We start from the raw sequence: 26,990 nt of genomic DNA on the forward strand, positions 1-26,990 counted from the left end.
AAAATGCGCCGGCCGGATGTACGTTCGTGGATCGCCGTAACAAGCTAATTTGCATACTCGACGCGGAATTCGACGGAAACACCACCTAGCGGCCGCCAAAAAGTTGCACCTAAGATCCGACGGCGTACTAAGACGTACGCCTGTCGGATCGATCCGAGATGCCGTTGTATTTTGTTTTGTAGATACAAAACAAAGATACGACGCGCAAAATTTGAAATTACGCGGCGTATCAAGAGATACGCCGGCGTAATTCTTTTGTGGATCTGGCCCTAAATCTGCACATAGACTTAAAGGGCTAGTCAATAATGCATGTACACTCTAAAGGCCCATACACACGATTGGATTTTTTGACAACAAACTTCAAAATGACCAGGTTTTTCAAAAAATCCAACCGTGTGTGCGCTCCATCGAATTTCATCAGACAAAAGTTCGCTCTGCAAACAGGCAAACTTTCCGGCAACAAAAATCCTATGGTGCAAAGTCCTGCCGTGTGTAAAGAAATCCATTGGACTTAAGTCCAAAGTACAAACACGCATGCTCAGAACCAATGCAAAATATCAAACAACAATACAGAAGTTGACCAAAGGGTGGCACTAAAGAGCTGAAAAACCCAGTGACTTTGGGAAAGTTTGCTGAAAAAGTCCTGTATGCATACCAAGTTCACGGCCAACGCCCTTCGAACAAAAATCAACGGAAAAGTTTGTTTGAAGTCTGACCGTGTGTATGAGGCTTTACTGTCCTCTGACCAGACTGTCAGCAGAATTCCTGCCTATCTTCTGTTTCGTAAGCCTCATACACACAATCGGACTTCAAACTAACTTTACCGTGGATTTTTGTTTAAAGGGAGTTGGCCGGGCACACCCATAGCATACACACGGCAGGACTTTTCCGCAAACTTTTCCGCAAACTTTCCCAACATCACGTGGTTTTTCTGCTCTTTACCGCCACCCTTTGGTCAACTTCTGCTATTGTTGGTTGATTTTAACATTGGTTCTGGGCATACGTGTTTGTACTTTCTGTACACACGATAGGACTTTGCACCGTAGGACTTTTGTTGCCGAAAAGTTTGTCCGTTTGCAGAGCGGACTTTTGTCCGATGAAAACTGAAAAAGTTTGTCCGATGTAGCATACATACGGCAAGATTTTTTGGAAAAACGTGCTCATTTTGAAGTTTGTTTTCAAAAAGTCTGACCGTGTATATGGGGCTTTAGTAGGAATATGCGCTTTACCCCTGTCCCACAATGCCATGCTCAGTCCTGAGTGACCACATGGGTTATTTAGGCATGGTTACTTATAGCAGTGGTCTCCAAACTGTGGCCCGGGGGCTAGATGCAGCCCTTTTCTTGCTTTCATCGGGCCCTTGGAGCACTATTTCATCCACTGATACCAACAATAGGGCATAGTTTCACCCACTGACACCAATGAAGGGGGCACATTTCCTTCCAATGATACCAACGATGGGGCACAATGACATCAATTATGGGCACAATTCCTCTCAATGACATCAACGATGGGGCACAATTCCTCCCACTTACACCAATAATGGGACACAATTATTTTCACTGAAACATACAGTCGGGAAGAATTTTCCCCACTTTCCCCAATTTTCCCCACTGTACTCCTGCATACAGTCACCAAGATACCTCATGTCTATAGGTAACTAAAGGCTCCAAGCTGGGGGGGGGGGGCGCAACAATGGACATCCCCCTGGACATTAAACTGTAATGCAAATTTGCTGCATAGTGTGCTATAAAATACATGAACCACATAGGTATGTTAATGTTTGTAGCAATAAACATATGGTGCATACTGGGAACCACTTCTTCATCCTGGAATGCTCTGATTTTTGTAAGTCGTCCTTATTTTTGTAAGTCGTCCTTGGGGGCCAGAGGATAAATGCCCCTGTGTTTTTTTTTTTTTTTATATGGTTCTGTGAAACAATAATACCTCATTATGACTGCAATGAATGTGTTATTCTCAACTGTAGGGTTAACCAAGAGCGAATCAAGCAAAGAGACTCAATCCTTCCACCCTCCACTGCCCCCAAACCAGCCTACAGAGATAACAAAAACCGTGTGATGTCACCAGCTGCAGCCAATGAGATTGGTAAGATATCATTTACAATTTTCAAACTCATAACGATGATTTAATATACTTATGTATTAAAATGCAGCAGGGAAATGTCAGGTCACTGGGCTGGCTGTGTTTCAGAGCTATATTAATCCCAGGACTAAATAGTCAAAATAAAGAAACACTTGCAAGTAAATCAGTTCCTACACATCTGTGTAATTATCTGTTTGCTGGGAGTTGTATGTTGTCATCTGATTGTACAATCTAATTGGCATTACCAACAATAATGCAGCACAAGGGCATACCTATTTGGATACACACTGAATTCCATCTGGTCCAGGTTGGCCCTCATAAAGCCTAGTTGTTGGTAAATCTAAACTCGTTTGTACAGAGATTATACAAATACATTGTAGACTGTAATGTTTATGACTGGCCTTGCTGAGTAATTATCTAAAACAGGGGTCTCCAAACTTTTAAACAAAGGACCAGTTTACTGTCCTTCAGACTTTAGGGGGGCCTGACTGGGAGGAATTGTTGGTGTCAGTGGGAGAAATGGAGCCCCATTGTTGATGTCAATTGGCAGAATAGTGTCTTGTATCAGTGGGAGGAATAGTGTCTCAAGGGCCGGATAAAGGCAAGCAAAGGGCCACATCTGGCCCCCGGCCGCAGTTTGAAAACTGCTGATCTAAAACAACTGAAGGGCATATTTAGAATGTTGAAAGCAACTAATCTGGTTTCTCTTTACAGAAATCAGATCACTGAAAGGTATATTCTGATTTTTTTTCTCTTCGCCATATTGAACAAGCATACAGGCAGTCCCCGAGTTACGAATGGGTTAGGGACTGTAGGTTTGTTCTTAAGTTGAATATGTTCGTAAGTCAGTACAGCATGCGCAGAACAGCAGATACGTCATCTTCCTTTGTTCCGTTGAATGTGCCCGCCGTCAAAAAGGTTCTGTTTAATGCGCTCGCCGTTGAAAAGGTCCTGTCGAATGAGCCCGCCATCGAAAAGGTCCCATCGATTGTGCCCACCGTTGAAAAGGTCCCGTCGTATGTGCCCGCCATTGAAAAGGTCCCGTCTAATGTGCCCACCGTCGAAAAGGTCCCGTCGAATGTGCCCGCCGTCGAAAAGGTCCCGTCGTATGTGCCCGCCGTCGAAAAGGTTCCATTGAATGTGCCCACCATCAAAAAGTGGCCACACAGCCTCCCGTTCGTAATTAGGAGTCGTTCGCAAGTCGGATGTCTGTAACTCGAGGACTCCCTGTATATTGTTTTATTGTAGTAAAAGGTGTAATTTCTTTTTTTCTGTTGCTAACACATTTTCTGGGTAATTTAGTATGGTTTGTGACATGCAAAAACATGCAATGAATCACTTAAAGACTTTATATGCCAAATACAGTATCTGCTGCCTTTCGTTTTCCAGATGGTAGCATGAATTATGTTTTTATGCTTATGTTGGCAGAATTTGATCGAAGAAGTAACATCTCCCAGGAGCAAGAGGAATCCAGGGAAGCTCTAGCAAGAAAAATTGAAAAAGAAACAGTAAGCGACACTACAACTTTATTGGGTGTTGATCAATAATTATTTGAAAATTATAACAAGATGCTAATGAGCAGTGCAACTATTTTTCCCTTTAAAAAAATAAGTTAAAAAAAGAGCATCTCAAACTGTCTAAAGAAGGCTATAGATAATAAAACAACCACATAGGGGCACGGTTAAAAAGCAGTAGTATGAGTTTACTGTAGGAAAGCCTGGTCTCATGACTTGTCAGACTCATGTTACTGGGCTTTCCTGCAATCACAGTGGGGGTTCCAGTTGTTTTTTTTTGTTGTTTTTTTTGTCAAAGTTTAATTGAACAAGCTGAAGTTAGAAGCTGATTGGCTACCATGCACAGCTGCACCAGATTTAGCATTCTTCAGTTTTAGTAAAGCTGGGGAAGCTGGAGCCCCAAATGGGTCCCTGAAAAGCCCAGAGTCTCAGGCATGCTGTATTTAATTATTAGCCCCGAGCGCCGCCGAGCAGGGACCATTCTGATTCTGACAGCCGCCGAGCGCCGCCAAGTGTGGCCGAGAGACATAGCAGGTCCCGCCTTCTGGAGAATGCAAGGCCTATGATGGACATCCCACTGGTCCAATGCCGGGACCACGGGACGTGTGAAGTCCATCATAGGCTATAAGCTCCAGAAGGCGGAAATTAAAATCCTGCCCGCTGCGCCATGCCACATCCCTGCTCGGCGCTCTGTTCGGCGGCTCTCCTCCTCCTCGGCTCCTCCTCTGGCTGCATGTCTATGACTATGATGGGCACATTGGGCGCTCTAGCGCCACACACCGCACACCACAGCTGAGGTAGGTCAGCGAGTGTGTTTATAGGTCATGTCAGTGTATGTAGGTCAGGTCACTGTATGTAGGTCATGTCAGTGTATGTAGGACATGTCAGTGTATGTAGGTCATGCCAGCAGGTCATGTCAGTGTATGTAGGACATGTCAGTGTATGTAGGACATGTCAGTGTATGTAGGTCATGCCAGTAGGTAATGTCAGTGTATGTAGGACATGTCAATGTATGTAGGTCATGCCAGTATATGTAGGACATGTCAGTGTATGTAGGTCATGTCAGTGTATGTAAGTCAGGTCACTGTATGTAGGACAGGCAGGTCAGTGTATGTATGTATGTATGTAGGTCAGGCAGGCCAGTGTATGTAGGTCAGTGTATGTAGGTCAGGCAGGTCAGTGTATGTATGTAGGTCAGTGTATGTATGTAGGTCCAGGTAGGTCAGTGTATGTATGTAGGTCAGGCAGGTCAGTGTATGTATGTAGGTCAGGCAGATCAGTGTGTCAAGCAGGTGAGTTTACTGGTCAGCATTAATGGGCCCCCACCCACATACACCACACACCCCCGCTGAAGCCCCTGGTCTTTTTGCCACCTAGCAACGCCCCTGCTGCAGTGTTAGGCAGAGAGAACCCCATGTGATGCTCAAAGCTCCACACCGCTGCCTACTTTTTCTGAATACCATTTAAATGCAGCCACAAAGTGGAATAAACACTGCACTGTCCAGCCAATATTGGTCTCTCCCCTGTATTCTCTCCCTCACAGTGTATTCACACATGTATCTAACATGTTCAGGGATGACAACAGCAATTATCATGTTTATGTTATTAGACAGGGAAATATGAATGGTCCATATATACAGGTAGAACAATAACACTCACAGCTAAATGGGGAATATGCCCTATCTGCTCTACACACACGATCCAAGTTTGTGGCCATAATTGTCTCATGGACGTGTTGTGTCGGATAGTCCGACTGTGTGTATGCTCCATCAGACAATTGTTGGCTGAATTAACAACAACAAAAGTTGTCGGTTCATGCTCACCAATTGTTGGGCAATAAATCTGTTACGTCGGTTTATCCGATCGTGTGCACGCAAGTCTGTCTAACTAAAATCCAAAGTACAAACACGCATGCTTAGAACCAATGCTAAACATCAGACAACAATAGCAGAAGTTGTCCAAAGAGTGGCAGTAAAGAGCTGAAATACCACGTGATTTGGGGAATGTTGGCTGAAAATGTTGTGCCGTGTGTATGCAGAAAGTTCACGGCCAACGCCCTTCAGACCAAAATCCACGGAAAAGTCAGCTAGAAGTCCAATCATGTGTACGAGGCTTTAGATCCACCTGGATTTTCAGTTAGATTGAAGCAGTCAAAAAGTGAGAAGCCATTGCCAGGCTTTCTCTTTAGTAGCAAAATTTGTGACATGGGTTCACTTTCTATTAAATGTTTAATTGTTATTTTAGTAATTAAAACAAATATATATATATATATATATATATATATATATATATATATATATATATATATATATATATATATATATATATATTGTTTTAATTATATTTGAATGTTTAATTATTGGTTTAATTACATTTGAACGTTTACCAGCATATACAGGTCATTCTCAAAAAATTAGCATATTGTGATAAAGTTCATTATTTTCTGTAATGTACTGATAAACTTTCATATATTTTAGATTCATTACACACAACTGAAGTAGTTCAAGCCTTTTATTGTTTTAATATTGATGATTTTGGCATACAGCTCATGAAAACCCAAAATTCCTATCTAAAAAAATTAGCATATCATGAAAAGGTTCTCTAAACAAGCTCTTAACCTAATCATCTGCATCAAATAATTAACTCTAAACACCTGCAAAAGATTCCTGAGGCTTTTAAAAACTCCCAGCCTGGTTCATTACTCCAAACCGCAATCATGGGTAAGACTGCCGACCTGACTGCTGTCCAGAAGGCCATCATTGACACCCTCGAGCAAGAGGGTAAGACACAGAAAGAAATTTCTGAACGAATAGGCTGTTCCCAGAGTGCTGTATCAAGGCACCTCAGTGGGAAGTCTGTGGGAAGGAAAAAGTGTGGCAGAAAACGCTGCACAACGAGAAGAGGTGACCGGACCCTGAGGAAGATTGTGGAGAAGGACCGATTCCAGACCTTGGGGGACCTGCAGAAGCAGTGGACTGAGTCTGGAGTAGAAACATCCAGAGCCACCGTGTACAGGCGTGTGCAGGAAATGGGCTACAGGTGCCGCATTCCCCAGGTCAAGCCACTTTTGAACCAGAAACAGCGGCAGAAGCACCTGACCTGGGCTACAGAGAAGCAACACTCGACTGTTGCTCAGTGGTCCAAAGTACTTTTTTTGGATGAAAGCAAATTTTGCATGTCATTCGGTAATCAAGGTGCCAGAGTCTGGAGGAAGACTGGGGAGAGGGAAATGCCAAAATGCCTGAAGTCCAGTGTCAAGTACCCACAGTCAGTGATGGTCTGGGGTGCCATGTCAGCTGCTGGTGTTGGTCCACTGTGTTTTATCAAGGGCAGGGTGAATGCAGCTAGCTATCAGGAGATTTTGGAGCACTTCATGCTTCCATCTGCTGAAAAGCTTTATGGAGATGAAGATTTTTATTTTTCAGCACGACCTGGCACCTTCTCACAGTGCCAAAACCACTGGTAAATGGTTTACTGACCATGGTATTACTTGGCTCAATTGGCCTGCCAACTCTCCTGATCTGAACCCCATAGAGAATCTGTGGGATATTGGGAAGAGAAAGTTGAGAGACGCAAGACCCAACACTCTGGATGAGCTTAAGGCCGCTACCGAAGCATCCCGGGCCTCCATAACACCTCAGCAGTGCCACAGGCTGATTGCCTCCATGCCACGCCGCATTGAAGCAGTCATTTCTGCAAAAGGATTCCCGACCAAGTATTGAGTGCATAACTGAACATAATTATTTGAAGGTTGACTTTTTTTTTAATTAAAAACACTTTTCTTTTATTGGTCGGATGAAATATGCTAATTTTTTGAGATAGGAATTTTGGGTTTTAATGAGCTGTATGCCAAAATCATCAATATTAAAACAATAAAAGGCTTGAACTACTTCAGTTGTGTGTAATGAATCTAAAATATATGAAAGTCTAATGTTTATCAGTACATTACAGAAAATAATGAACTTTATCACAATATGCAAATTTTTTGAGAATGACCTGTATATACTGTATATATATATATAAATATATATATATATATATATATTCACAGTATATATATGCTGGTAAAAGTTCAAATATATTCTATTATTGCTTCTCTTAAAAATGATGTCAGACATAGATGATCAAACTGATTATCAAGCTATGTTGCTTTTGACAAACTGTCATATGATATGCAGGGAGCTGGCATATCCATGTGTTTACCAGTATAGTGTCACTCTTATTCAGGAACATTATCTGTTTGTTGAGTTGGATATAGACTTTCACCCTCCGTTTTATCAGCAGAGGTTAGCGGCTGAGACATTCATTAACATCTAAGATGTCACCTGATCCTGCCTAAAGTGGCACAATTCCCTAATGTGTATATCATATGGAAAACCATAAAGTGCAATGCTTCTTGTGTCTATAGGTAAAGCAGGCTATTGATGTAGTGCCATTGTTAAATCGCAGTCAAGAGTGGGTTGGTAATATTTTATAGATTTGCCCACAATTGTTGGCTAAATCTTATTGATATGGGTTCCTTATTCATGGATAAGAGGATCGTTTGGAGTCAGACAGGGTGTTGTGTGTGTCTTTTCCAATTTTGTAATGAAGTTACATCCCATCTGTACATCTCTATTGCAGCAATGCTTAAACTGCACATTGGATGACATAGAATTATTTGTGGCAAAACTCCAAAAAGCAGCTGAAGCTTTCAAGCAGCTGAATGCAAGGAAGAAGGGCAAAAAGAATAAAAAGAAAGGGCCGGCAGGTAATTATCTATTTATAATTGTATCACTGCCCTATTCTGAATTCTCTGTTTTCCAGACTCTGTCCCAGTGTTAATTTTTACATCAAATTTCGAATGAGTTGTAGCTCGGGTTCACACTGCCCGCGACTTTCACGTCGGACCCCAGCGCAACTTCGGCATGACCTTAGAAGTCAATGCAAGTCTTACCAAAGTCGCACCAAAAGTAGTGCAGGAACCTTTTTCCAAGTCATAGGGATTCCTCAAGGGATCCGTACACGTTAAAGGGGCCTTAATAATGAAACAAGTATCAAGTAACATCTTTATGAATAAAACCAAGTTTCATAAGCAAACAAGAATATTGTTTTTTGACCACTGTTAATTTTGACATCAAATTTTAATTACATTTTATAATCTTTTGACTAAAATGCCATTTGAGATTTAGTTGTATTCTTTTTTTAAGCAGGGTTCACTTTAAAATCCTCTTTTGATAAATCACCCTCTTTGACTGATATAGAAAATTATTTAGAATCCTGTCTTTCCATGTTACATTTCTGCATTTTGGAAATATCTGAATAACATAACAACCGTTTTTGCTATTTCAAATCACAGAGGGGGTCCTGACATTACGGTCTCGGCCACCCAATGAGCTGGAATTCATCGACTGCTATCAGAAGATCAAGCTGGCTATAAACCTCTTGGTAAGAATACAATTAAATATGTGTAATTTGTGCCAGATAATTGAATGCTGTACATGCAGGGCCACTGTTAGATATCTCCCTAAAGCCTACCTGACAGGGCCTGCAGCCTGAGCCCAACCAACCACCCCTCCCCCGCTGTTAAACTGCACTAACAGAAGAAGGGTAGGTATCAGGTGTATGTATATAATTTACAAAATGCAGGTGTCAAGAATATGTAATGTCCAGAGTGCAGGGGTCAGGACTTTGTAACATACACAGTGTAGTTTCAGGAATATGTACCATACAGTTTGTAGGAGTCAGGGGTACGTACATAGTGCAGGGGTTCGAAGTGTTTAATATACAGAGTGCAGATGTCATGAATGAGTAATGTACATAGTTCAGGGGTCAGGAGTGGGTAATGTACATAGTTCAGGGGTCAGGAGTGGGTAATGCATAGAATGCAGGGGTCTAAAATATGTAATGTACAGAGTGCAGTGGTTAGGAGGGGGCAACGGCAAAGACAGAAAATGGGGGTATACAAAAATATCCCCCTATCACGTTGAGTGGACAAATGCAACCCACTCCACTGAATGGGGACGCCTCACAACCATGTACAATGAACGTAGTTGCAGTGAGGGGGTACAGGCTTTTAGGGATTTATTAAAGTGGTGAGGAAGCAATATAATGCTTCCTTGCCACCTGTCAAACACCCTCTCCACTGTGCATCACTCTTCAGAGGACAACACTAGTATACCCTAATCTAAAGCAATAATGCCCCTCAGATGTGTCACTTCAAACGTTTTGGGTGTTGAACAAGAGTTTAGATAAAGTATCCAGCATGTGGTTTGGACAGCTTTTTCGATGAACACCGCTAAAACATCTGACCCTATCCCTTCCTCCTGGGCACCAAGCTGGGCAACTAAGGGTGGGAGGAACTTTTTTTGAAAAAAATTCAGGTACACTTTTCTGGTCATATCCACATACGGTTTCATCCAAATGGGCTGTAGTTGGAAGGGTAGATCCCTCTCGGTAGTCACGTCCAAACAGTGACAGTGACTCGCATCCAGGGAGATAAAAAGTGCCAATAGTGTAGTATCGTTTAAAAAAGGGGTTTATTCAAACAAAATAATACACTGGGTACTCACATTGTTGTGATAAAAAGCAGGCATATAAAAACAGGGCGTTCGCCAACGTCACCTCCGGTACCTCTTAGTGGACTTTTTGTTACACTCATACGCACATTCGTCACTTCTCGTGACTTCTTCACGCCCTGTTTTTATATGCCTGTTTTTTATCACAACAATGTGAGTACCCAGTGTATTATTTTGTTTGAATAAACCCCTTTTTTAAACGATACTACACTATTGGCACTTTTTATCTCCCTGGATGCGAGTCACTGTCACTGTTTGGACGTGACTACCAAGAGGGATCTACCCTTTCAACTACAGCCCATTTGGATGATACCGTATGTGGATATGACCAGAAAAGTGTACCTGGGTTTTTATGCTGTTACCTTACAGCAGTAAGGTAAGGGGACATCCTCACTTATACTGAAGAAAACACCTGAAATCAACCTTTCTTCACATCACTTTGGTATCTACACCAGCACTTTTACTTTGGCTTTTGCCTGCTGTTACGTTTACAGTTATCTGCTGCATGGACATTTAATCTATTCTATTACAATCATTGTTGTGTGTTGTACTTGGCACGTTGTACCCCCTATTGTGTATCAGTACATTTGGTACTACTTTATTCCACTGTATGACACTTGCACTGTCACTTTGTACTACTTCACATTTTGGCAGCTAGCCTTGGCTGCATTGTAGCACGTTTATTTTGATGTTATTTACTTGTTAGAATATACCACTATCATTCTTTATTATTGTTACTTATGATCACTAGTCAGAGTATATTTTTCCATATATAAGGATTTGCCATGCTTCCTCTGCACGTTACCCCATTCCCCATTCACAGCGCAGCACTACCCCTTTATTCTTTATTTGTTCCTGGTTTGATACAACATCCAATGCAGCAGCTGTACCCCTTCTCTCTCCCCCTTCCCCCACTCTCGTGGTAAGCGCGGTAATACTCACCCCATCATTTCAGGTGGTACAAAAGGTTGTAACTGTGGGGAATGAGCTGATGGAAGTGGTAAAAGATTCATTGGAGACAGATCGTAGGCTTCCCTGAAGAGATGAGTTTTCAGGGATCGCCTTAAAGCGGAGGTTCACCCTAAATCGAAACTACTGTTTTATCAGAGCAGCTCAGTATGTATATATACAGATTGCTATCCATAATTTTATATACCATTGCAATACCTTTAATCCGGAGTCAATAGCAGGCACTTCCTGGTTTCCCTCCCGTAGGAGTGGGCATGTTGCTTCATCTCTTAGCGCCCCAGTGTTTGCTGGGACTATTTCGCAACGTCTCCTGGGAGCACAGTGTCACGCTTCCCAGGAGACGATTCAAGAACCTGTGCCTATCATCACAACAGGGCGTGCACTATTCATGACGCCGGCCGATTCCTGAAAGTATTTGCTTGTGGGCTTCACAATGCCCACAAGCAAGATGGAACTTTCCTGCACGAAATTTTAAAAGTCATTATTTACAGCCGAATGTCACTGCGGAAGCCTAGAAAATACAGGCAAGTGAGTACACGATTAACAATGTTAAAAGCAGTAGATTCACATGTAAAGAAAAAACCATTTCCCGCAGAACCCCCGCTTTAAGGTAGCAAGAGTAGGGGATAGCCGGACAGGTTGAGGTAGCGAGTTCCAGAGGATGGGAGAGGCTCTGGAGAAAACTTTGGCAAACTTTGCAAAAATTCCCCTGCAGGGTAATGAAAACTCTAATTGTTGCTCATCCCTGTTTACTGCAAAAACTATATTAAATATCAGATTAGATAAGATATAATACAGAACATTTTATTCATTGTATATATTTGTGTTTTCGGTTTATGGGTTTGCAAACAAGAACCTGACATAATTTCCTGTACTACCTGCATGAACTGATTATTCTACATGTTATTACTGTTTATTGTATACCTGTTCATATTTTATTTTTATCATCATCATTTTCTTATTGCTTATAAATTAGGGGGTCAATGCATTAAACATCTCAGTACAGACGTAACCATATTTTGCCATTTGTCACTGCTTGGCCAACATGTAACATTGGGGATTACAAAGTTTTCCAAGGACAAGTGATCATATCCCTTTAGCATGTTCCCTGATCTTTTCCTAAAAAAATACAAATAATAGATCTTCACAGGGGCATCTATACAAGATGTCACACCTCAAATCCATTTAAAGGGGTTGTAAAGGTTAGTTTTTTATTTTCTAAATAGGTTCCTTTAAGCTAGTGCATTGTTGGTTCACTTACCTTTTTCTTTGATTTCCCTTCTAAATGTTTTTTTTCTTTGTCTGAATTTATCAGTAAGCTTGCCCCCATCATCCATGGGGGTTAGTCAGCCAGGAGAGCTTACTGAGGAGGAATAGGAAGTGAGAAATTCAGACAAAGAAAAAAAAACATTTAGAAGGGAAATCGAAGGAAAGGGTAAGTGAACCAACAATGCACTAGCTTAAAGGAACCTATTTAGAAAATAAAAAACAAACCTTTACAACCCCTTTAATTTGAAGATGCAGCAGTTCTGCTTCAAGGTGACCCTCGATTGACATGTTCAAGGCCAGAATTTGATATAATCAATGTTTGCCTTTGACTTCTAAAAATATCCCTTAAATTCTATAATCATTTGTTTGCATAATGTGTCTTTTCAGGCAAAGTTGAAAAAACATATCCAGAATCCTAGTGCTGCAGAGCTTATCCATTTTCTCTTTGGGCCACTGGACCTGGTGAGCTAATGTTTAGATTTGTGTCACCTTGTCTGTAAAAAACATACTTCATGTAGATTATATTACCAAAATAGCTGTCATTGTGTTATTCATTGTGTTGGATTAGAATCAGATGGCGGTTGCTTCTTGGATCTGGCAAAGGGTATAGGTCAGGGGTGTCCAAACTTTTTTCAAAGAGGGCCAGATTTGATGAAGTGAACATGCGTGAGGGCCGACCATTTTGCCTGATATTCTTTGAACCATTAAAATTAAATGCAAATTAACTAATACACTGCCCAACAAGAATTCTCTTGCCTTTTTGTCTGTGTGTGGTCAAGATTCTAAGGATGAGCTCGGGCGTGTTATTTGGATATACCATATTTATTGGCGTATAACGCACACTTTAACTGTAAGAGGGGAGTTTTTTTATTTTAAATAAAGGATTGTGAAGCAAAATAAGGGTCATTGCCCTTCAACGCAGCCTAATCAGTGCCAATCTGCAGCCTCACCATTGCCATGAATGCAGCCTCTGAATGCAGACTCACCATTGCCATGAATGCAGCCTCACCATTGCCATGAATGCAGCCTCACCATTGCCATGAAAGCAGCCTCACCATTTACATGAATGTAGCCTCACCATTTACATGAATGCAGCCTCATCATTTACATGAATGCAGCCCTCTGAATACATGATGCTCGGGATTCGTTGGGGGCTACAAAAGAGATATATCCAAATTACCAGTGGGGCCGCATTAAACCGGAACGCGGGCCACAATTGGCCCCCGGGCCAGACTTTGGACATGGCTGGTATAGGTGATTTATAAATATAAATGCGTTTGCAGTATTTTTTTATGCTTCTTTCTAGCCAGCTGGCTAGATATACATGTGCATGTACTGTACAGTTTATATGTGTTATTTCCTACAGATAATTCAGAGCTCGGGAGGTCCAGATTTGGGAAGATCAATCACCTGTCCTCTCCTTTCAAAAGATGCTACAAATTTTCTGAGGGGGCATCTCACCCCAAAAGAAATGCAGACGTGGGAAGTTCTGGGAGAACGATGGACCAAATCAAGGCAAGTAAAAAGGAAAATTAAAGTTTTATGCAGATCTTATGCTCAGGATTTTGAAGAACTGGCCTCTGTCAAGATGGCGTAGTGATGCAAAAACAGTAACTTATTCTATAGAGGGGCTTCTCAAGAAGGTTATATTTTTATCTTTCAAAGATCAACACAATGATGCAACTCTTATATGGTTACCTGGGTTAATTCATATGCCCTGTACACCCGATCGGAATTTCCAATGGAAAAAGTCAGACGGAATTTTTTAATCAGATATTCCGATCTTGTGTATGCCCCATCTGAGTTTTTCCATTGGAAATTCCAATGGACCTAGGCCTCGTACACACGACCGTTTTGCAAAATCCATCAAGAAAAATGCTGGCAGAGCATTTTTGCAGAGGAAAACGGTCGTGTGTATGTTTTTCGTTGAGAAAACTGTTGTGGATCTTGACGACAAAAAAGGAGAACATGTTCTCTTTTTTCTCGTCGGAAGTCTCAATTTCCTCGTCGTGTTTCTCTTCGGGCTGGTATTTGACGAGAAACACGTTCGTGTGTATGCTTAGAAACCCGCGCATGCTCAGAATAAAGTATGAGAGGGGAGCGCACCTTCGGTAAAAGTAGCGTTCGTAATGGAGATGGCACATTCGTCACGCTGTAACAGTCTGAAAAGCGAGAATCGTCTCTCACCAAACTTTTACTAACACGCAGTAACATGAGATTAGCAAAAGCAGCCCCAAGCGTGGCGCCGTGTTGTACGTCACTGCATTTGAGAACAACAAGATTTTGTCTCGACAGTGTGTATGCAAGGAAAGCTTGACAAGAACCTCGTCAAGGAAAACAATGTTTCTTTTACGCCGAGATACTCGGTCGTGTGTACAAGGCCTTAGAACATCTTCTCTTTTTTTGCGATGAAAAAAACTTCTATCGGAAATCCTGTTCGTCTTTATGGAACTCTGACGGAGAAAAAAACATGCATGCTCAGAATCAAGTCGATGCTCGGAAGCATTGAACTTCATTTTTCTCGGCTCGTCGTAGTGTTGTACGTCACCGCGTTTTGGATGGTCGGAATTTGGTGTGACAGTGTGTATGCAAGACAGCTTGAATGGAATTTCGTCAGAAAAATTCATCAGAGTTTATCTCAACGAAAATTCCGATCGTGTGTATGGGGCATTAGGCATCACCTAGGTCAGCCTTTTTCATTCAGAGTGCCTTCAGGTTTCTTCAGGGGTGACTTGGCAAAATGCCTAAAAATTGCCCAGAGATTGTGTGCAAGCCAATGGGTGGATGAAATCTGCCTTTTAGGTACCCAAAGCCACAGGTTTTCATTGTGCACCATGCCAACCTTCCAGCTGCCATAATCCTAACCACCAATGACATCATTGGTTGATAAGTACATCATGAACTTGCACAGCATCCTTGTTTGTCCCTTTCCTGCCCTTCTCCGTAAGTACTGGGTTCACATTAGCTGAGTGAGGAATAGAAACTGAGGGAGAAGAGAAACATTGGAATACTAGTCAGTACCAGTATGCAAATCTGTATTTGCTTTGGAAGAATAAATCATCTCTGACATTGTTCTACATGTGTGGATGTTGTTTTTTTTTTTTTTTACATTTTACATTTTAGAATAGGGTGCCTATTGTGCAAAGACCTAGGTACAGTAACCCTTTCCAAGTTACTGGTAGATTATTCTTTTTTTTTTCACAAAAGAATGTTTATTCAATTTGTACAGCAGAAGACACAAATAATACTGCATGTCAGGTAAATCAAATCACCATACACATCAGAGAGAATGGTGTGCAAGGACAGTCCATCAAAATGCTCATGAAGCAGGTTATGGCACATTCAGCACATAAAAAACAATGCATAACTAAAAATATTCCTGAGTGGTTGAATGGTTCCTAACTGGTAGATTTAATTCACTTGAATTTTGGGAAGCTGCATAGTACCAGTACCAGTTGTCTATCCATCTCCAAACCACAGATTATGTAAGTTATATTCTAATGCCGCGTACACACGATTGGAATTTCCGACAAGAAATGTTCAATGTAAGCTTTTGGTTGGAAATTCCGACCGTGTGTAGGCCCCATCTGACATTGTCTGTCGGAATTTCAGACAGCAAAAATTTGAGAGCTGGTACTCAGATTTTCCCATAGGAAAAGTTCTTGTCGGAAATTCCGATCGTCTGTAATGCTCGGAATCATTGAACTTTTTTCCAGCTCTTTGCAGTGTTGTACGTCACAGCGTTCTTGACGTTTGGAATTTCCGACAACATTTGTGTGACCGTGTGTATGCAACACAAGTTTGAGCCAAAATGACGTCGGAAAAAAATCCATGGTTTTGTTGTCATAAATTCCGATCGTGTATATGCAGCATTAGTATTATGGCTAATTGAATAGCTCCCTGTGTCATACAGTGCCAAGACACCAACAAGAACAGGGTGGGATGTTTTCCCTCTCTTGCTGACTTCCAACTGAAGCCCTCCCCACTTAGCCACCAAACAACCCCCCCTGCAGCTCCACCCCTCCGTGACCTAGTCCAATATGCAAAGCTTTTTCTCCTTGTGTACTTTTAATTATCCCAACTTCCCCAACCATACCAAGCCTCTTTAACCCCTGTCATGCCGGCCCTTCGCCTATTGCATTCTTCTTTTTACTCCGGGACTTCCTTTAATGTGTGTGTGTGTAACTGTGAAATAAGGACTTTAGAATATGACTTTTATCAGATGAAGTGGGCTTTGTGCAAAATATTGTGTACTATTCCACACTATATAGATAAATACAATATCTTAAAGGTGTATTAATTAGTAAGATATGTGTATTCTTAGACAACTAACAAGGAAGAACACTTTTCATTCTAGGGCAGAATGGCCAAGAGAGCCTCTGATTCCTCAGTACATTCCAAAATTTAACAGTGGTTGGATACCTCCTCCAGACATCTTCCTGGGAGCTCCTTGGGAACTGGACTTAGGACATCCACCAGAGCCCTTTAAACTCAAGGTCCAAGAAGAGGTAAGCAAAACTTTACATATAAAGCCCTGTACACACGATCGGATATCTGATGGAATCTAATCCGATTAATTTTTTCGTCGGATATCCGATGAAGCTGACTTTCATCAGTTTTGCCTACACACCATCGGTCAAAAATCCGACCGTGTCCAACGCGGTGATGTAAAACACTACGACGTGCTGAGAAAAATGAAGTCCAATGCTTCCGAGGATGCGTTGACTTGATTCTGAGCATGCGTGGCTTTTTGACCGATGGACTTCCACACAGACGATCATTTTTTTTATCCATAGGAAAGTTTTAAAACATGTTCTATTTTTTTCACCGATGGAAAACAAACCGATGGGGCCCACACACAATCAGTTTGTCCGATGAAAACGGTCCATCGGTCTGTTTTCTTCAGACAAACCGATCGTGTGTACAGGGCTTCAGAGCAAAGAAATTATATGGCCCAGGTGATAAATAGAAAAAACCTACAGAAGTGTCTGAAGGTCCATAAAGAAGTCTATATTTAGTCCATAAAAAGTCAGTAAATAATGGGTTAACATACACTCCAGGTAGCCTGTTTTTAGAGCTAGGATGCAATTCTATAATATAAGCACAGACAAATGAACAGCAAAGACAAGCGCCAGTTGAGTGTAGTAAGTGGATTAAAAGCATGCTTTATTGCACTCCCTGTAGTCCTTGGCGTAATTTGTGTAACGATTTTTCTAGACGCTCTGTCCTGCCTTCTATCGTGACGGACATTGCCCGAGGCTACTCAGCTTCACAATGTTAATTTTGCTTTCCTCCAGTTTTAACAATTGTTCTAGTTTTGGAGACATGTTTATTACTTACTGTATTTGTAAAGCTTGTGCCAGAGTCCTGGCTTTTGTAACGTTAACGGTATTTTCTCTTTGTCTGACTTCAAATTTTCAAAGGAAAATTATTGAAAGTAAAATTAGCAACTCACAAGAAGACAGTGGTAAAATGCTCATCAAACATCCGCCGCTATCAGGCATCCGTGTTTGGGGAGCATGCATGCTCCTTCCTCAGGCCATAAGAAAGAGAACGCATGCTCCACAAACACGTCATGACACCCGTGCTGCATCATGAGGGACATCACGTCCGCCTCCCCCCCCCCCCGCTGCCAGGGCTGCTGATAGGGGGGGACCACCAGTCCTCTTGTAGGGGACCCGGGCTCACAGGGGGGCCCAAACAGCAGAGGGAATCAGTGCGGTCAGATGGAGGGGCAATTACAGGATGCCCTATGTGACTCTGTGCAGCAGCTGGAAACTGGTTTCTCTCCCTCCTGCCGACTTTCAGCTGCTGCAGGGAGAGACAAAGACACAGCTGACGGCTTCCCTGTCACATAAAAAATAACAAATTATAACCCTGTATTGTTTTAATCCCTTGTAAAATGTAATACAATTCTTGAAAAAAATTGTAAAAAAATTATTTGTAAAAACTGTAAAAATTATTATTTTTTTCACATTTTTTTAATTTATTTTTTTATTTATAAAATGTTTTTGTTCAAAAATGTAAAAAACTAATTAAAAAAGGGCCAATTCAAACAGCTTCTCTGTTATCTTTGTATCCGCTAAGAACGATTTTAGTATATTTAAGTGAAAATGTTGTTTTGATATATTTGAGGGGGGCCCTGCCTGGTAGGCTGTATGGGGCCCCGTGATTTCCAACAGCAGCCCTGCCCGCTGCACCTGGATGCTTTTGGTAATCCAGCTGAGGACGTCATGCAGGAACCCCCCTGTGCCTTCCACCTTCATACAGCGGATAGCTGAAGACTTGATGCCCTGATAGTGGGGGATGTTTGATGAGCATTTTACCACTTGCCTTTTTGTGAGTTTCTAATTTTAGCGCAATAAATCCTGCTTTAAATTATAAATTTTCTCATTTCTAATTAAATTTTACTCAGACTGAGCTTGTCTTTGTTGTGTGTTTGACTGCTCTACATATAGCTTGATTATATGTAGGCTACAAACAAAGGTGACATTTTAATATTATACCACAGGCATGATATGCTATAAATTACAGCAGTCATGATACAGGTAGAGCAGAAAAAGTTGCTTTTTTTAGTTGTCATCAAAAAATACTTAAAAAAGTTTCTATTTATGACACAATAAGGCTTTCAGCAGGCAAAACCAACATCTGTTTCTAAAGTGAATATTTTTAAGAGATAAGTTCATAAATAATTTGAATAATTAATTAATCTTGGTGAATTGAGCCTGTTATGTTTTATAGTCTGTTTTAGCGTCACTCTTCTCATTGATGTTACCCTTTTACTGATTTTGAGCTTAAATTGACCTATTCATTTCTTTGGCATTGTGGCTTTTACATGCTAGTACATTTCCTGTAAATAAAATGTTGCCAAGATAAGCCTTCTGTTACCTGTACTAACGCGTTCCTCCTACAAGAAGGGCCTAATCCATCCTAACTAACCACACCCTCTCTATATCTATGATGTGACAAGACTGGCATAACCTCTTTTTGCTCTCTGTATTAAAAAAAAATGTATCTCACTATTTATGTATAATCACCTTACAACTTCCTAATAATACTAATATTACTAACAGCAATTAATACCTTTGTTGCAGCCACCCAAACCAGTAGAAAACCATGGACCTAGAAATGTAAGTGCCACCTCCTGTGTCCCTACGAATCTCAGCAAATGTTTCATCTACTAGTGCTAGCTGGTGAAAATGCGGTTGAAAGTGTAGCCTCATTATTTCAGCCTTATAAATTATCAATAGGTGTGACAGAGGGGTACCTGGTTAGTGTGTTTGTGCTTATGTGCATGTTTGTGTTATGTTTTAACACTAGCTAATGACATTGTACTGACATTGCGCTGCCAGTGTTGCCAACCTACCAGACTGAAATTCAGTGGCGTCACTAGGGTTGGTGTCACCCGGTGCGAAAAAAATTGGTGTCACCCCCCCCCTCCACCAACTATAGTCCCCCTTCAGTACGGACCACCCTCCCTCAGTATAGACCCCCCCAACTAAGTACTCCTTTTCCTCAATATAAACCCCCCCATTAAGTACATACCCCCCTCCATCAGTATAGACCTCCCCTTAGTGCAGACCCCCCTTCCGTCAGCATAGACCCCCTCAGTGCAGACCCCCCATCAGCATAGACCTCCCCCTCAGTGCAGACCCCCCCATCAGCATAGACCCCCTCAGTGCAGGCCCCCCTCTCCATAAGCTTAGATACCCCTCAGTGCAGACCCCCCTCTCCATTAGCATAGACCCCCCTTAGTGCAGGCACCCTCTCAAAAAGCATAGACCCCCCCATGCAGACCCCCCCCCCGCCCTATATATATATATATAGCTGTGTCCAGCTCCCAACCCCCCCCCCCCCTTCAGTTATCAGACAAGCACAGGTTAGACATATACACTTCTGCCAGTCCCACACTAGCTCTCAGGTGTAACTGAGTGGCGTACCGACACCATGGCAATCCCCCCTCCTCTCACCTCAGGCTCGGGTCGGCGGCTGTCACCCCCTTAACACATGCTTACACCCTCCTGGCTCCCGCCCGTTACAGCACCAGCTTGGGTCCAGGTCAGGGCAGGCGGCTAGGCAAACAGTAGAACATTTATACACATTTTCCGGGCGGCAGCTGGAGAGGAGAGAACAGTGTGCAGCCGCGCCGCCTGGGCAGAGTTCCTGACACACATGTGACAGGCTCAGCACGCAGCAGGAAAGTATGAGGAAGGAAGGACACACAGACCAGGGAAGCGCGGCTGCGGCGCTGGTGATGTTCCGGCCATGACAGCTGCTAAAAAAATGCCAGGGCCCTCCTAACCCTCAGAAGAGTCGGGATGGTGTCCCCCCTCTAGCGGGTGTCACCCGGTGCGAGATTCTTGCCTGTGTGTACAGGCAGGGCCGGATTCCAGACAAGGCCAACAAGGCCAGGCCTCGGGGCGGCAGTGGGTGCAGGGGCGGCACTGCAGCTGAGAGGAGAGGACACTTTTAATTTGGGAGTCCCCCCCTGTCATGTCCCGGATGGTGAGAGGAGAGAAAACAGAGGGAAGAGGAGGTGAGATGGTTCTCAATGTCATTTTCGGCAGCAGCACCCCCCAATGATCAATGCCATTTTTGGCAGCAACATCCCCCCGCCTCTCAATGTCATTTTCGGCAGCAACTTCCCCCCCCCCCCCCGCCTCTCAATGTCATTTTCAGCAGCAACATCCCCCCCCCCCCCGCCTCTCAATGTCATTTTCGGCAGCAGCAACCCCCGCCTCTCAATGTCATTTTCGGCAGCAGCACCCCCCCCTGCTTCTCAGTGTCCTGCCGAAAAAGTCCCCCGTGGATAATGTCCCCCATGTACTGCGCAGGCAGGGCGGCATTGAAGGACCCGGCCTTGGGGCGGCAAAGGGAGTAAACCCGGGCCTGTGTACAGGGCTTCACTCTTCTCATTGATGTTACCCTTTTACTGATCTTGAGCTTAAATTGACCTATTCATTTCTTTGACATTGTGGTTTTTACATGCTAGTAAATTTGCTGTAATTAAAATGCTGCCAAGATAAGACTTTTGTTACCTGTACCCACTTAAGGACTGGACCAATATGCAGCTAAATGACCCAAGGGGTTTTTACAATTCGGCACTGCGTCGCTTTAACAGACAATTGTGCGGTCATGTGATGTGGCTCCCAAACAAAATTGGCGTCCTTTTGTTCCCACAAATAGAGCTTTCTTTTGGTGGTATTTGATCACCTCTGCGGTTTTTATTTTTTGCGCTATAAACAAAAATAGAGCGACAATTTTGAAAAAAATTCAATACGTATTCGTTTACCTATTTTTTGTAAAAAAAATCTCAATAAGCGTTTATCGATTGGTTTGCGCAAAATTTATAGCGTTTACAAAATAGGGGATAGTTTTATTGCATTTTTATTAATTATTTTTTTTTACTAATAATGTCGGCGATCAGTGATTTTTTTCGTGACTGCGACATTATGGCGGACACTTCGGACAATTTTGACACATTTTTGGGACCACTGTCATTTTCACAGCAAAAAATGCATTTAAATTGCATTGTTTATTGTGAAAATGACAGTTGCAGTTTGGGAGTTAACCACAGGGGGCGCTGTAGGAGTTAGTGTTCACTTAGTGTGTGTTTACAACTGTAGGGGGGTGTGGCTGTAGGACTGACGTCATCGATCGAGTCTCCCTTATATAAGGGATCACTCGATCGATACGCCGCCACAGTGAAGCACGGGGAAGCCCGTGTTTACATACGGCTCTCCCCGTTCTTCAGCTCCGGGGAGCAATCACGACGAAGCGGCTATAAACGAATAGCCGCGCCGTCGTTCCGGATCGCTCCCCGAGGGGATCCGACCGCCGCATGTAGCGGAGGGGGTCCCGATCGGACCCCCGACCCACGTCTAGGCAGGCATATACAGGTACGTTGATGTGCCTGTCCGTGCCATTCTGCCGACGTATATCTACATGAGGCGGTCGGGAAGTGGGTACTGACGCGTTTCTCCTACAAGAAAGGCCTAATCCATCCTAACTAACCACACCCTCTGTCAGGGGATGCCCACGCAGGCATCCGAGTACTGAGTACAGGTCAATGGGCTGCACTAATGGAAACAGGCACCAACATAGTGAAAAATATATATATGTTTATTAAGTTAAAGCACACGTGAAAAACAATCAATGGAAGCAAGCGTGACACAGCAACCAAAAACCACTAAGCAGGTAATGCAGGGATAAGGCATAAGCAAGTCCGAGGTCCAAGCCAGGGGTCAAGGATAGGAGAGAGCAGCGAAGTCCAAAATACAAGCCGGGGTCAATAAGCGACAGGATCCAGAGGCAGGGAGCGAAGCAGGAACAGATGGGCAACAGGTCAGGCAGGGAACAGGCTGACAAGCAAATACTGAAGCCCTGAACTCCAGTTTAGGGCGGGCTTAAATACCTGTGCAAATCTGTATTGAGCGACACCTGCTGGAGGCCACCAGAACTGCACCCCTGTTACTGAAGAGAACAGTGCCACCAGCAGGTGACCAGAGTCATGACACAGATCATGACAGTTCCCCCCCCCAAGGGGTGGCCTCTGGACACCCCATTCTGCCCTTGCCCTGGTAGTGCATGTGGATGCAGAAGAGTCCCAAATAGTCCTTCGGTCCCAGCCCTTTAACCCATTGGGAGACCAGCCCCCCGAGTCCGGAAACGGAACCTGCATCCTACCACCACCAGGGTCTGGAAGTTGGTATCTAGAGGTGGAAACAGGCCAGGCAGCGAATTTAGGGTCATTAGGCTGGGAAAGTGACACATCGAACTGAAAGTCAGGCACGTCAGGCTGGGAGCCCGTACCCAGGACGTCGGGGCGGACAACAGGAACCAGGCCGCCAGACTGGGCCGCAGATGGTGGCAGATCAGCAGACGGTGGCAAATCAGGCTGGGCAGTAGACAGGAACCCCTCCGTCTGGGCAGCAGACAGGAACACCTCCGGCTGGGCAGCAGACAGGAACACCTCCGGCTGGGCAGCAGACAGGAACACCTCCGGCTGGGCAGCAGACAGGAACACCTCCGGCTGGGCAGCAGACTGGAACACCTCCGGCTGGGCAGCAGACTGGAACACGTCAGGCTGGGCAACTGGCACGTCAGGCTGGACAACTGGCACGTCAGGCTGGACAACTGGCACGTCAGGCTGGGCAACTGGCACAACAAACTTGGCAACTGGCACGTCAGGCTGGGCAACTGGCACAACAGGCTGGGCAACTGGCACAACAGGCTGGGCAACTGGCACAACAGGCTGGGCAACTGGCACAACAGGCTGGGCAACTGGCACAACAGGCTGGGCAACTGGCACAACAGGCTGGGCAACTGGCACGTCAGGCTGGGCAACTGGCACGTCAGGCTGGGCAACTGGCACGTCAGGCTGGGCAACTGGCACAACAAACTTGGCAACTGGCACGTCAGGCTGGGCAACTGGCACGTCAGGCTGGGCAACTGGCACGTCAGGCTGGGCAACTGGCACGTCAGGCTGGGCAACTGGCACGTCAGGCTGGGCAACTGGCACGTCAGGCTGGGCAACTGGCAAAACAAACTTGGCAACTGGCACGTCAGGCTGGGCAACTGGCACGTCAGGCTGGGCAACTGGCACGTCAGGCTGGGCAACTGGCACGTCAGGCTGGGCAACTGGCACGTCAGGCTGGGCAACTGGCACGTCAGGCTGGGCAACTGGCACAACAAACTTGGCAACTGGCACGTCAGGCTGGGCGACTGGCAAAACAAACTGGGCAACTGGCACAACAGGCTGGGCAACTGGCACAACAGGCTGAACAGATGGCACTGGAACAGGCAGAAGCAGGTTGGCTGAAGTGGATGCAGATTGGGTTAGTGGCAGGATCGAGTGGGTTGGAAAAAACTTTTTCTTCTTCTTCTTTGGTTTCACCACTGAGGGTTTGCATATGGGTATAGGGTTGGAGGTAATGGATACAGTTGGTAAGGGTGAAGAGCGGAGGGGTGGTGAAACAGAAGGTTCCGACCTTGAAGAGGATCTTGGTGGAATAAATGGAGGCAGTTGAGAAGCAGCAGAAGGGTTAAAGGCAGGGTAGGTGCAGCAGGAGGAAACAGAGGACTGGTACTTTGTTGTTAGCAGGGTGTATTGTTCAGCAAAAGTGGGAATTGGGGGTAAAGAAAAAGACATCCCAGCAGGTTGGTAACTAGAAATGGATGGTTGGAAGCTGGCAGGGGCTGAGTACAACAAACTGGACCAGGCTTGTAATAATGGCTGTACAAAATCAGATTTGCACCTGGCTTGTCTGACCAGAGACTGCACAGAATTAATGCATGCTGCAAGCACCTGTTGAGGACAAGCTGAGTACTGCTCATGAAAGAAGGCTGAATCATCCTCCAACAGCCACACCAAAGACTCTACCTGAGCTGCACTAAAAGGAGGTGTGTAATCGTCACGTCCATTAGCAGCATCAGACTGAGCCAACTCTGTGCAGATCCGAATCAATGGCTGCACATCATCAAACAAAACACTGCCATGATCAATAAAAACATGAGCCATACGGATACATTCCAACAACTGCTCACTAGTGTATTCACTTAATTCCTGATAGCAGAAATCTCTGTCATCTGTTGCCAAGAGTGACAGATACAGAATATCTTCCAGATGCATTTTTATAAAACCAAATGCCCAGAGCCAATTTCCCAAGTGCAGCCGACCTGTTTATATGGCTTCAGTATTATGTCAGGGGATGCCCACGCAGGCATCCGAGTACTGAGTTACAGGTCAATGGGCTGCACTAATGGAAACAGGCACCAACATAGTGAAAAATATATATATGTTTATTAAGTTAAAGCACACGTGAAAAACAATCAATGGAAGCAAGCGTGACACAGCAACCAAAAACGACTAAGCAGGTAATGCAGGGATAAGGCATAAGCAAGTCCGAGGTCCAAGCCAGGGGTCAAGGATAGGAGAGAGCAGCGAAGTCCAAAATACAAGCCGGGGTCAATAAGCGACAGGATCCAGAGGCAGGGAGCGAAGCAGGAACAGATGGGCAACAGGTCAGGCAGGGAACAGGCTGACAAGCAAATACTGAAGCCCTGAACTCCAGTTTAGGGCGGGCTTAAATACCTGTGCAAATCTGTATTGAGCGACACCTGCTGGAGGCCACCAGAACTGCACCCCTGTTACTGAAGAGAACAGTGCCACCAGCAGGTGACCAGAGTCATGACACAGATCATGACACCCTCTCTATATCTATGATGTGACAAGACTGGCATAACCTCTTTTTGCTCTCTGTATTAAAAACAATGTATCTCACTATTTATGTATAATCACCTTACAACTTCCTAATAATACTAATATTACTAACAGCGATTAATACCTTTGTTGCAGCCACCCAAACCAGTAGAAAACCATGGACCTAGAAATGTAAGTGCCACCTCCTGTGTCCCTACGAATCTCAGCAAATGTTTCATCTACTAGTGCTAGCTGGTGAAAATGCGGTTGAAAGTGTAGCCTCATTATTTCAGCCTAATAAATTATCATTAGGTGTGACAGAGGGGTACCTGGTTAGTGTGTTTGTGCTTATGTGCTAGCAACGCCGCTGCTGAAATATACTGACACAACACCCAAAATTTACTTCACAGCCAAGTTTTTACTAGCATTTCCAAAAGTATTTAATTATTTATTATAGGTACTTATATAGCACTGTCAGTTTATGCAGTGGTTTACATATATATATATGTATATATATATATATATATTAGTGCTGTCAAGCGATTAAAATTTTTAATCGCGATTAATCGCATTAATGTCATAGTTAACTCACGATTAATCGCGCCATTAAGGAGGTTCCCCTTTAAAAAAAAAAATTTTTGTTTTCTTATTTATTTTTTATTTTTTTATAATATTAAATTGTGTTTTTTAAATTTTTTTACATTTTTATCACTTTTATTGCTGTCACAAGGAATGTAAACATCCCTTGTGACAGCAATAGGTGGTGACAGGTACTCTTTATGGAGGGATCGGGGGTCTAAAAGACCTCCGAGCCCTCCTTTGCACTTCAAAGTATTCAGATCGCCGAAAACGGCGATTCTGAATACTGTGTACTTTTTTAAATCCGGCGCCATTGGCAGCCGAGAAACCCGGAAGTGACGTCATGACGTCGCTTCCGTGGTTTCAATGCGGAGACTGAATCAAAGCCGCTTACGGCTTAGTGTCAGTCTCCGCCTGGACACAGAAGGCGCCGGATGGAGGATCGGGTCTCCCGGTGGGACGGGAGGCCCGGTCAGAGCGGCGAAAGGCGGCGGGAGGGGGGGGGGTGTCCCCTCCCGCTCCTCCGGCATAACAACCGAGCGGCTTTTAGCCGCATCGGTTGTTATGTTTGGATAGCCGATCGCCCGCTCTAAACAACGGTACCGGGATGATGCCTGCGGCTGCAGGCATCATCTCGGTATAACCCCCGAACGCTGCCTCGTTAATCGCGCGATAAAAAAATTGACGGCGTTAACGTGGGTTTGCGTTAACGCCGTTAATAGCGCGTTTAACTGACAGCACTAATATATATATATATATATATATATATATATATATATATTGTACATCATACCTACC

General features: G+C 43.8%; 1 protein-coding gene across 4 annotated transcripts in view; it reads left to right on the forward strand.

Moving 5' to 3' along the window:
- The window catches only part of EPS8L2 (EPS8 like 2), a 238,566-nt gene that overhangs the window by 193,113 nt on the left and 18,463 nt on the right, over positions 1-26,990 (forward strand). For 2 of the 4 annotated variants that reach the window (XM_040328628.1, XM_040328630.1), the window contains 9 exons: positions 1,988-2,106; positions 3,532-3,611; positions 8,241-8,367; positions 8,956-9,044; positions 12,800-12,874; positions 13,779-13,927; positions 16,770-16,920; positions 19,507-19,542; positions 25,770-25,805. In XM_040328628.1, coding sequence (XP_040184562.1) covers positions 1,988-2,106; positions 3,532-3,611; positions 8,241-8,367; positions 8,956-9,044; positions 12,800-12,874; positions 13,779-13,927; positions 16,770-16,920; positions 19,507-19,542; positions 25,770-25,805 — 862 coding nt within the window. The remainder of the gene's footprint in view (positions 1-1,987; positions 2,107-3,531; positions 3,612-8,240; positions 8,368-8,955; positions 9,045-12,799; positions 12,875-13,778; positions 13,928-16,769; positions 16,921-19,506; positions 19,543-25,769; positions 25,806-26,990) is intronic. The other 2 variants (XM_040328631.1, XM_040328632.1) reach the window with 2 other exon arrangements.

This window comes from Rana temporaria, chromosome 11 (genome assembly GCF_905171775.1).
Source record: "Rana temporaria chromosome 11, aRanTem1.1, whole genome shotgun sequence".
In the NCBI taxonomy this organism is placed as follows: domain Eukaryota; kingdom Metazoa; phylum Chordata; class Amphibia; order Anura; family Ranidae; genus Rana; species Rana temporaria.